Genomic DNA, 11273 nt, shown 5'->3' with positions numbered 1-11273 from the left:
GAGCACCACTTTTATCACCCAATTCCAGCCCATTAGAGAGCTCCATGTCTAGCAGGGACAGGGACCCCTGGGATACTCTCAGCAATGCCTGAATCCAGTGCAGGGACCTTGCTTTGAGCTCCCCAGGGCCGGGCACCCCGAGGATCTCCCCGAATAATCCTTTCGGTGCGCGCTGGAGTCCTCGGGGTGCCCCAACCCGGGGGGCACCCACAGCACTGTCCCTCCAGGGGGGCCAATTTAGTCTCAAGCTTGCCATGGACAGCCCTAAAGGCATTTCAAGAGTCCTTTTTTGGAACCCACCAACGGGTATGGGGAGGAAGCCACAAGAAGGCCTCATTTCTAAAGGCAGGGGGATCTTGCCTGTGTCCCAGACTGGTCCGGGGATCTGAGGCCCTTCCCGAGAAAATCTCGGTGCCGGCGTGAAGGGCCAGAGATCCCTTGGAGCCACGGGAGAGCAGGCACAGAGTCCCTCCTGGGGGGGCAATTTTCCTGCCTCAACTCAGCTCTTCCAAGAAACCTCTAAGACTCAGCTGGTGAGTTTTAGAAGTCAGGCATTCCTGCACACTCTGAGATATTTTAAGAGCTTACTGAGTGAAAAAACACAAAGCTTTTTCAAGGACCTCTGGCCTCCCACAGACAGCTCCTTTCCCCTTTCAGTACAAAATTATTTTCAGGGAATCATTTAATAGGAAGTGCCCAGGAACCCAAGAATATGCTTTGAGAACAGAAAATATACAGAGGGAAGGAACTTGGCACAAGTGTAACATACTCCAGAACAAACCTGACTTTAGTTTTACTCTTTGTGTTCAAATATTCCACAGAAAAGCTCCAGCAGGAGAACTGGCACATTCCCAACAGGATCCTGAAAGTCCTTCTCACGAGGGCTGGAGGAAAATCGCAGTTGTACGAGTCCCTTGTGCCTGCAGATGCCTGTGGATCCTCTCCATCCACCTCGTGCTCTCCCAACAGCAGAAAGGTTGACCTCGGGGACATGGTGGCACTCGACATCCTGCTGAGAGAGCAAGGAAACCTTTAGCATAAAGGGGAGTTGGAATCTAAAACTTCCTTTCCTGGGAGCTTTGTGAAGCCTGCAACCAAGAGGGGGAAAATTTGCATCTCCTTTGGTGCAGGTGTCAACAGAGGCCAACAGAGCTTGCACTTTTTTCAGACAACTGTGCCCTTTTTGGCTCCCTGGCAGCTCCAATGGCACCAGAACCCCCTTCCTGCACACCCACGGCTGTCACACACAGCCACCCACACACCTTTGCTCCAGCCCACACGGGGCCAACATTTCCTCACCCTGCACATCCCAAGGGCAGTAGTTTTGCTAGAGAGCACAGCAACCCCCCTGTCCTTGCAGACTGCCTCCCTGTAAAAAGGGAATCATTTCTCCTGGACACTTCTCCCACAGTCAAGGGCTTTTCAAATGTGCTCAGGGTCCCTCCCAGCTTCTGCCTGTCCTTGCATTTCAAGGCACGGGCATATTCTATCTGCCAACAGCAAACCCAGCTCCTCACTGGCAGTATAAGCCCTGGTCTTACCTGGACAGACTCCCGGGCTCGGCACAGCTGTGGCTCATGGAGCAGCTTCCCAAGGCCCTTCTCTCTCCCAGCAGGAAGCACAACTCGCCTCCGCACCAGGGGAAACCACGAGCCAGGCTGCAAATTGACACAGAACGAGCAAAAAGCATTAATGCAGCACCAAGAAACTAAGACCAGTCTTCGCCTCGTAACCCTGCACGGGGAAAGGCTTTGGGATTCCGAGGCAATCCCTGAGGCACCCAGAGAGCAACAGCCCCGCAGCCCTGCCACGGCTCCCCCAGGGTCACCCGGCAGGGAAGGGGTTTACCCGGCCCCCGCTGCCCAGCACAACGCGCCCCTAAACGCCCCCCGGCTCCCCCGGCCCACAAACCCAGCGGCCAAGGCGCTCTCCCCTCCGCAGCCCGGGCAGCAGCGGGGACGCACCCGCAGCCCTCACACGCAACCGCCCGCACCCCCCCCGCCGGCCCTTTATACCGCGGGCCGGCAGCGCTGCCCAATCAGCGCTCGAGCGCCGCCGCCCAATCCCAGCCCACCCGGCCCTGCGGCCCCGCCCCGCCCGCTCACCCGGCCCCGCCCCTCGGCGCGGCCCCGCCCCCGTTCCCCCCGCGCGGCTCCCGCCGGGGCCGGGGAAGGGCGGTGGGAGCTCCGCGGTCACGGCCCGGCCGGGAGCTCTCCCGGGACAAGGGGAGCGGGGCCTGCGACGTTCTTGGGGGAGGGCGGGGCCGGCGCGAGCTGGGGGGCGGGCCGAGGGGCGGGGCCGGCGCTATCCCGCGGCGCTTCGCTCTGTGCTTTGGGGCTGTTTCGGGGTGCAGATTTTGGGGGACTGCGCACACCCTCCCCTGGTCACAGCCCCGCCCCAGCTCGCTGCACTCCGCGCACCCCTCGCTCAGCTCCGCGGGGATTTGTGCCTCCTCCGAAGGTGGCAAATGTCCGCAAAGCCAGTCGGGAAGCCAGAGAGCTGCAGCCCCCGGGCCCCGCCGCGGCTTCCCCGCCCTCCCCCGGCCCCTCCCGCCCGTCCCGCCCCGCAGCGCCGCTCCCGCTGCCGCCCTCGAACCCAAGGAACGACCCCCGTGCCCCCAGCACAGGCCGGTCCCTCCCCGGCAGCCTCGGCAGCGCCGGCAGCGGCCGCAGCCCCCAACGCCGGGCGGGGCGGGTGCCGCGGCTGCGACCCCGCGGGGAAGGGACTACAAAGAACTAAACCTACGGCCTGGACAGCGAGAACAAAGCCCGAGGGTGTCAAAAGCCTGTCAGAGAGACTGCAATGGCAACAGAAGGACGCGAGATGGCAGCGTCCGTGAAATAACTACAGCGGCCCACAGGCCACGGGCACCGATGGGATCGGACCGGGCTGCTCAGGGAGGGATCCAGTCACGTTTTGAAACAGGATTTTGGGTCCCAAAAGCACAGCCCTATGTTTGTGAAGCTCCGAAAAAGACTAAGTCCCATAGTTTCAGCCCTTGAAGTGCAGGTTAAGTCCTGCACTGTCCCAGCTCCAAAAAAGAAACCCACCTAAGTGCTGTGCTTTTGGGGCTCAAAAGCAGAGGGTGGGTAGTGCTTTTCTGAAGCTCAGAAAAAAACTAAGTCCGCGGCGCTGTCCGACGAAACGGGCGGGACTGCGAAGGGAAAGGGAGCGCGGAGCGCGCCCCGCACCGAAATACCCCCGAAATTGCGGGAGGAGCCCGAACCGAGTGCGGCACCTGGCGAATTCCAAAAAGTCCTGCAGTCTCAAGACGTGCTGTGGCTGCAGCTCCCGGCTTTATTTGCGAGGGGGAGATGTCTGCAGTTCCAGGTTCTTTTCGCCAGGGAGAAATGTTTGAGGATACTGTGCCTACAGGTCCGGTGGGATTTCGGCAGGAATTGCCCTCGGGTCACTCCCAGCCTGCAGTTCTGGGTGGCATTTAGTGGGGGAACCGTCGGTACTTGCACCTCCTGCAGTACTGGGCAGAATTCGCCAGGCGGTGCCCTCGGTCCATCGGCTGCGAAATTCCACCCGATAGTCCGGCTCCACGTGTCTGGGGAATTGATTTCCCTGGATCCCACCCCCATGTCTGCAATCCATAGGAACTCAGCTGTTTCCCTCCTGTGTCACAGTGTCTTCCAGTTGCCACAAAGACAGAGCTCTGCAGCCAAGCTGCAGCACTTAAAGTAGCATCTTAAGCCTCAGTGTTGATGTGGTTTGGAAAATTACTATTCAAGAGCTTTTGGGCCCATGCTGAGTAATAGTCCTTGTATTCCCAGGCCCTCTTTTGGGCTGTGGTTTTCCACAGCTGATATTTTTTGTCCATCTGGGTTGGTTTCTGATGGCCTGACTTTTCTTTTTCCCTTGTAGAGTCTGAGCTGAGAAGGAGGAGGACTAAGCACACCTGCAGCTGTACCCAAACCTGCACAAGTACAGAGTGTTCTTCAACCACTTCAGCGCTGCCCAATTACCTGCACGTTTTTCCAGTTCCTGCTCCCTGTGGCAGGCAGAGCCATTCCCTGCCCTGCCCACCCGTGCTGAGCCAGCAGGTCCCTGCACCCCCATTTGTGCTGAGATAACTTGTTTGGACACCCGGCCCGGCTTCTCTGGGCCACACCATCCCAGCCCGGGGCCACGCAGGCCAAGGACAGGCTGTAAATGTCACCCTTTGTACTCTGCCGTGTCCACTTCAGCTGCAGTTGGATTTGGAACCGAGATAAAAGCAGGGCTGTTCTGCTTTGGAGGTGCAGGGGAGTTTGGGGCTGGGGAGAAGGGTTTCAACCTGAGGAATTTCTTACATCTCCTATTCCAGGTGCTGTAGGTTCATTTTATGCTCTCACAATTAGCTGGCACCCAGGCTTTGCTTCCCAGCGTGTTGTGTTGGCAACAAACATATGTTGCAGCCCCTACAAACAGCACTCCTTTATAGCTTTCACACTTAAATTTGGGCTGCAGATCCCCCTCCCAGTATCAAGAACCACCCAGGATGAAGTCTTAATTCCTTCCTCCCTCTTAGGGGTAATAACTACTTCGCTCCAGAGCCTCTAGAAGGACATTCATTGCACTGAACGCACTAAGTGGAAGGGCCTCTCCTGGAAATGATCCTCACCACACTGCTTTGCAGTTAAACACCACACGTTTCCCTCCTGCAAAGCAATGTTCACTGTACACAGCCCAATTACCATCCCAAGAGCGGCAAGGGTTTTCCAAGGAAAGTGAAAAGCAGTTGCCCATCCTGCTGAGCATGCAAAGGGGCGCTGGAGACATTGAATTTAGAGGATATAAATGGGTGCCCCATCCCTGGGAGTGTCCAAGGCCAGGTTGGACAGAGCTTGGAGCACGCTGGTCCCTTCCAACCCAGACCAGTCTGGGATTCTGTGATGATCACATATGTGGAAATACAGTCCTTGCCCACCTACCTCTGTATTACCAATAACTGCAGCTCTCCCAAGCCATTCTATCTCCAAAATTTTGTCTTTTTATCCTGCTGATGCTTACAGCATACTTCTAAAAAAAAAAAAAAATCAGTAAAACATCTGTACTAATCAGAATTTCCCCCTTTATCCTACAGTTTCGGAGTTGATTTTCTTCCAAATTTCATAGGCATTTTGATAGTAATCATCAATGCTGCAAAAATGTTATGTGTGTGGGGGTACATCACTCAGCCTTTCTCCATGACTCCTTGGGAGCTGGGAGCAGGAGAGAGCTTGTACAGCAAGGAGGGAATGCAGAAATATCAGGGTAACAGCTGAACTTGGGATTTTTCCAGTCACTAATGTGTTCCGAAGTCATTTTCTGCACAGCAATCACCTTTAAGCAATCTCTAAGTAGAGATAAGTGTGCACAATAAAAAGCCCAGCATGTTTAACTTCTTGTGTGAGGTGTGATAAGCAGAAAATGTCTATTTGTCTAAATTTCAGGGGGAAAAAAATCCTCAAGGTCCTTCCTCTGCAACAAGGTGGTCAGTTCATCATCCTGAGCATGTCTAATTATTGTGGGAGTATTCTCAAAGGACTAATGTGAAATCTGACAGTAAAAGGGTTTTGATTAACCAGGAATCATCTGGGAGAGTATAAAAGTACCACCCTCCCCTTAATTCTTTCTGCCTTTCACAGATGAAGCAAACTCACCCCAGGCCCCTGCCAAAATCTGACAGGATGGACTGGAAAACAATCATTTATGTCATTTTATTGGTGAGCCTTAGAGTAGCCAAAGCCCTGCCTAGAACTTCTCAGGACATAGGTAAGGACATCTCGTATTTTACCTCTATTTTTTGTTTAACACTGCTGGCTGGACTCAGCACACGTGGTTATCTGGTGGCTCGCTTGGCCACAGTTCTTCATGGGGATTTTCTTATGGGACAAAGGTGTACAGCAAAAGTGTACTTGATAAATCTGGTGTGATCAGCCCCAAGTGTATTGCTTCTAATTCCCTGAGAATCTCTGCAGCGTGCAGGAGGGGAAGGGATTACTGAGAGGAAGTGTATAGAAGGAAAACTTGAGAGGAAATGTATTGAAAGGAAATTTTCCCTCCTAGAAACACTTGAGCTACAAAAAAAATGGTATTTGATACAGCATTTAGTGAACACTTCTTATTCTAATGATCTTGTTTTCCAGAGGAAAAAACAAGCATCGGCCAACGATTTTCTCAGCTGCAGGAGAGCAATTTTAAAGCCATGTAAGTTGTGCAGGTAAAGCAAATTTGCTGCTACTGCACAGTCTTGTGTCACTGGGAATGAGCCCTAACCCTACCCCTCACCCACGCAGGACCAGGGTGGTACAAATCCTCTCACTGCCTCTCACCAGAGAGCTCTGTAAGTAGTCTGTAGGTGGCCAGGAAGAGGTTTAACCCTGTGTGTTCCCCCTGCAGAGCCCTGATCCTGTTTGCCCAGTACGTGCCAGGAGGGACGTTGGGCAGAGCGGCCGCGATGGCCGAGGGGGTCACAGCCCTGGCCAGAAGGTGTGCGGCAGCGGCCACCGACAGCCCCGACTGCCTGAAGCCTCTGGTAAGCTCAGTCATGCTTTCCAGGTATGGCTTGTCATTCCAGAGCTCTGGCATGGGTTCTTCCAGAGGCACGAATCCATTACCGAGAGACCTCCTTGCACACGTACATTTGGCTCATGGACTCTCCTTCTCCCCTCTGTAAAGGTGAACTTCTAATTTTTCACAGGACAGGATTTTCCTCGATACAATATGCCAGGAGGAAAACCTTCCCCGGTCTGCTGACTGCTGTGCTAAAAAGGATCCTGAAAGAAATGACTGCTTCCTCTCCCTGAAAAACTCCTCACGAGGGTTCAGCTCTCCTTTGGAGAGGCCAGATGCTGAAGCTGCCTGCAGAAACCATTCACAGCATGGACAGCCATTAACAGGATAGTAAGTAATAAATCACAGATTGGCTGCCTGGATGTGGCAGCTATGGGCTGGGGACAGCAAATGCAGCAGCAAACAGAAAGTTCTGCCTCTCTCATAATGATTTTTCTTCTAATGTGAATTATTTGCATAATTCAACCAGCTGTAATTGCTGTTCTGTAAAGCATGTTCTGCCACCTCCTGCTTTGACTGTAGCTCCCAGTGACAATCAGTCTGGCCTGATTTATTGTATTCTATACAAAGGACTCACCTGAAACCAAGGGCCTCACTTTAGTCCTTAGAAGCCAAGCAGGAGTTGTGCTGCCTCTAAGACAGAACTGGCAGGATTTGAGACTTCAATTTCCAGGAAAACGTTGGCCCCGCCAGAATTTTCCAAGATAAACACCACACGGTGCAGCTGTTTGTTATGTCAGGAAACCAATAACTTTAGTACCTTTTATAATCTTATTACTTTTATAATTATGTTATCAACTTACCCTGAGACTAAAGATGTTTTGCTCTGGTTTCAGTTTTATCTATGAAGTTTCCAGAAGGCATCCCTTCCTCTATGCCCCAACAATCCTCTCTGTGGCGCTGCAGTATGAGGAGATGATGGAAAACTGCTGTGGAAGTGCTGAAGGCCCCTCCCATCACATGGAGGAATGCTTCCAGAGACAGGTATTCCACCGCAGAATTTGAGGTTATTAATGTGTAGCTTTGCTACAGCTACACAGATACTGAGGCAGATATATCAGCATTTCTTTTTCAGCATCTGAGCCTGATACTGGAATTCCCCTTGTTAAGCACAAGCTGAAATCAGGCTGCTCTGGAGCACCCCCTGTGCTAAAAGCACTCAGCTATTGTCTGAAGGGTTCTGCTTTCTTTTCACAGAGCACTTAATAAATGCTGGTGACTAACCAGCAAGTGCAACAGTTACATCTTGCAGCTTGTACAGCTCTCAGCTTGTTTTCTCTCACTATTAAAAAAAATTTAAAAAATTAAAAACTGTCACCACTGTAGTTTCAGTTTCATTGTCTTCCAATTTTGTGGCTGCACCTTCTTTCTGCCAGGCACCGAAGGTGGTGAAGCTGATAAAAGAAGATTCCCTGAGGCAGGAACACACTTGTGGAATCCTGAAGAAGTTTGGAGAGAGGACCTTAAAGGCTCTGTGAGTCTTCCCCATGTTTATTATCATTTTGAAATAAAGCTGTGTCTCCACAGTGACTCTGAGTACCAGCCCTCTCCTGTTTATGTGCAGGTCACCAGTAGCATCTAACAAGGAAGACAGAGTAGAAATTCAGATTTGTGTGTGGCAGCATCACCATTTCCTTACAAACTGTTAAGAGATTCCAAAATCTAATCCCAAAGTCTGAGCCAACCACACCTCTCTGTGATCAAAGTTAGACAACCTCTCCACACAAAAATGATGATAGCTAGCACAGTCTCCCACTGTGAATATAAACAGTAACTATTTTCCTTCCTTGTAGGAAGCTTGCCCAGATAAGCCAAAAATTCCCCAAAGCTGACTTCGTGACCGTTCACAAACTGGTGGTGGCCGTGGCCGACATGCACAAGGACTGCTGCCGCGGGGACACGCTGGGCTGCATGCGGGACAGGGTAAAGCCCTTTCACACTCGTGTGGCTGCAGGCATTTCATGCCTTTGTCGTTGCAGGGTTCAGATTTTCAGCTTCCCTTTCTCGTGTCCAGGAAGAGATCCTGCGCTACGTGTGCAGCAGCCAGCACGTCCTGTCCAGCCGGATCCAGCAGTGCTGTGAAAAGCCCCTGTTACAAAGGAGTGAGTGCATCCTCAACATGGAAAACGATGACAAACCGGCAGGCCTGTCCCCCCACGTCAGGGAGTTCATTGAAGACAAAGGAATATGTGAACGTTTTGCCCAGGAAAAAGACATGCACTTAGCCAGGTAACACAGGGCTTCCTCTGTGAAATTCTCCCTGTTCCACCAGACAAACCCACTCTGAAATCCTCCTGCTGTCCTTCCCACCCAAGGGCAGCTGTTTTGGCTTCTCCCTAATTCCTGATCTTCCTCATATTGCAGGTTTCTGTATGAATATTCCAGGAGACACCCGGAATTTTCCGCCCAGATGCTTCTCAGGATTGGCAAAGGCTACGAGGACCTGCTGCGGGAGTGCTGCAGGCCCGGGGCTCCCAGTGGCTGCCGCAGCAGAGGGGTGGGTGCTGCTGGGTCCTCCAGCACGTGGAGGGGGTCAGGCATGTCACGCTGTGACTAAAATGCCAATATCCCTGCTCCACCTCCAGAGTCACAGCTCCTGTAACAATCCCAGCAAATCCTGCAAAGCCTGACTGATTCCCAACTGGAAAACGCACCACAGAGCCTGTGCAATCTTTAATTGCGAAGCAATTTAACATGGACAGATGGAGATAGAGGGAAACGGATGGAGCTAACACTTCTGTGGGCCCTGCTCCTGAGCAGTGCCAGTTCACTCTCCCAAATGTAAAGATGCTTATGGTCACTGTCTGAGATCAGGACAGTGGCCCCATAATACCTGAAGTCAGGAGCTGCCCGGTGTCTCAGACACGGCCTTCCAGGTCATGGGGAACAGACGTGGACATTTTACCACATTCAGGCAGTTTACAGGGGTTTCAGACAGGAATGGCATTAGAACCAGGGGGTCCATATCAGGTGAGAGACAGCTGTAGATACTCAGGACATTCCGCATTCCCCTTCCTCAAATTCATTTATTTTTTTTTCAGGAGGAAGAACTGAGGAAACATATTTACGAAACGCAGAGTGTCATGAGGACAAGCTGTGACATTTACAAGGAGAAAGGAGATTACTATTTCCAAAACGAGTATTACTTTTTCCTGTGCTTCCTTACCCTGCTCCCACTGGGCACAGTCCTGGGGTAATGCCACACGGCTCACACAGGCCAGGCTAAAGGCACTACTGCAACACATGGCTTCACACAAACAGGGCAGCCTTACACCTGCCCACCCGGACTTAGAAACACCAGGCTTAGTCCTGTCCTTACACTAAGGAGTGTTTCATGGGGCTTGGCTGGAAGGCAGAGGCTGCTCAGTACTGCCTGGTGAAACAAAAACACCAACATGACAAAATCTGTCATTTCAGGCTCCTCATGAGTTTCACCAAGAAGATGCCTCAGCTGACATCGGCGGAGCTGATCAAATTCACCAAGGAAATGACAACCATCGGCTCCAAATGCTGCCAGCTGGGCCAGGACAAGCTGCTGCCTTGTGCCGAGGAACACGTGAGTGCTTCCCTTTGGTATCTGGGTCCTACTTTTTGCTGAAACTCTGCCAGAAATTCTGCTGCTGGTCCCTAAAACCGCGTATAAATGTTCATTTGCAAAAATCCCAGCTGGTTCTGCGCTGACAGAAGTCAGCATTAAGTAAAAATATCAAGTGTTCTCTATCCTACAAACCAGGTTTAACTTAAATTCCTCTTTTCCTAACTTCGCTGTGAGCAATGTGCATTTCAGGGATTTTTGAACATGAAAAAGTAACATAACATTGTTTTTTTCATTCTCTTGGCAAAGCTGGATCTCGTGCTTGGGGAAATCTGTAGGAGACACCTGGCTGATCCCATAAACCCTGGAGTTTGCCGCTGCTGCAGCAGCTCCTATGCCTTCAGGAGGCCCTGCATAGGCAAACTGGAGAGCGATGAGAGTTATGTGCCCTTAGCACTGACTCCGGGCCTGTTTGCTTTCCATGGAGACCTGTGCACCTCGGAAGAGGAGAAGTTACAGCACAGGAAGCAGGAGTAAGACGTGCTGGTTTGCTGTTACCCCTGGCACTGTTCACCTTCCCCCTGCCCACTGTCCCGCCTTCTCCTTTGGAACACTCCAAAACCGGGCACCAATGTTTCATTTCACAGGGGAACAGGGCACTGCTTTGCTCCCGGCCAGAAATCCATGTCGGGGTGGTGAACAAGGATGAAAAGCTGTGGGAAGGCAGCGGGTGGGACCAGAAGGGGGGTTTGCAGGCCTGGGGTGGAGGGAAGCTCCGTGAGCGCGTGCTCCCCTCCCACTTGCCAGAGCTCTGCTCTCCTGCAGGATGCTCGTCACCCTCCTCAAGTACAAGCCGCAGATCAGCCCCGAGCAGCTGGGCTCTGTCACGGCCGCCTTCACTGCCATGAGGGAACGGTGCTGCAGAGAGGCCAACCCTGAGGCCTGTTTCCTCAAAGAGGTATCGCTTCTGTTTCCAGCCACAGTTCCTCGGCAACAGGGAGAGAAAGGGTATATTCAGGTTTTCAGTCAAAGCCTTTTCCCTGTTTATCTCCCTGCCTCTGTTTCTCTCTTGCCTTCCCAGTGCTGTTTCAGCTCACTCAACTTCATACTCCAGAGCTGCTCTGGCTCCTCTTTACCCTGCGGTAAATCTGCTTTTCCCTACTTCTCACCTCCCCCTCTTTGCTGTATTCCTTAA

General features: G+C 52.3%; 1 protein-coding gene and 1 long non-coding RNA gene across 2 annotated transcripts; one reads left to right on the top strand and one right to left on the bottom strand.

Moving 5' to 3' along the window:
- Nucleotides 1-761: 761 nt before the first annotated feature.
- On the bottom strand, nucleotides 762-1981 carry LOC113996634. The gene is made up of 3 exons (XR_003543832.2): nucleotides 1912-1981; nucleotides 1542-1658; nucleotides 762-1012 (listed from the first exon to the last, which is right to left on the bottom strand). It is a non-coding gene; the product is annotated as an uncharacterized LOC113996634 (long non-coding RNA).
- Nucleotides 1982-4120: 2139 nt separating this feature from the next.
- LOC113996623 (alpha-fetoprotein-like) lies at nucleotides 4121-11273 on the top strand. The gene is made up of 14 exons (XM_027737800.2): nucleotides 4121-4317; nucleotides 5616-5742; nucleotides 6117-6177; nucleotides 6370-6505; nucleotides 6671-6873; nucleotides 7380-7527; nucleotides 7920-8017; nucleotides 8337-8466; nucleotides 8558-8772; nucleotides 8908-9040; nucleotides 9585-9682; nucleotides 9961-10099; nucleotides 10388-10611; nucleotides 10904-11273. The coding sequence occupies exons 1-14, from the start codon at nucleotides 4159-4161 to the stop codon at nucleotides 11271-11273; spliced, it is 2241 nt and encodes a 746-aa protein (XP_027593601.2). The 5' UTR covers nucleotides 4121-4158.

The sequence above is a fragment of the Pipra filicauda genome, unplaced genomic scaffold (genome assembly GCF_003945595.2).
Source record: "Pipra filicauda isolate LSUMZ 115617 unplaced genomic scaffold, ASM394559v2 scaffold541_size332799_pilon, whole genome shotgun sequence".
Taxonomy (NCBI): domain Eukaryota; kingdom Metazoa; phylum Chordata; class Aves; order Passeriformes; family Pipridae; genus Pipra; species Pipra filicauda.
This window is presented reverse-complemented; position numbering and strand designations above follow the sequence as displayed.

Excerpts from the sequence above, each read along its gene's own strand:
- LOC113996623 (XM_027737800.2), top strand. The coding sequence starts at position 4,159 with ATGTCACCCTTTGTACTCTGCCGTGTCCACTTCAGCTGCAGTTGGATT. Across the intron at positions 6,178-6,369 it reads GAGAGCAATTTTAAAGCCAT|AGCCCTGATCCTGTTTGCCC; the intron begins GTAAGTTGTGCA and ends TTCCCCCTGCAG. Across the intron at positions 8,467-8,557 it reads TGGGCTGCATGCGGGACAGG|GAAGAGATCCTGCGCTACGT; the intron begins GTAAAGCCCTTT and ends TCTCGTGTCCAG.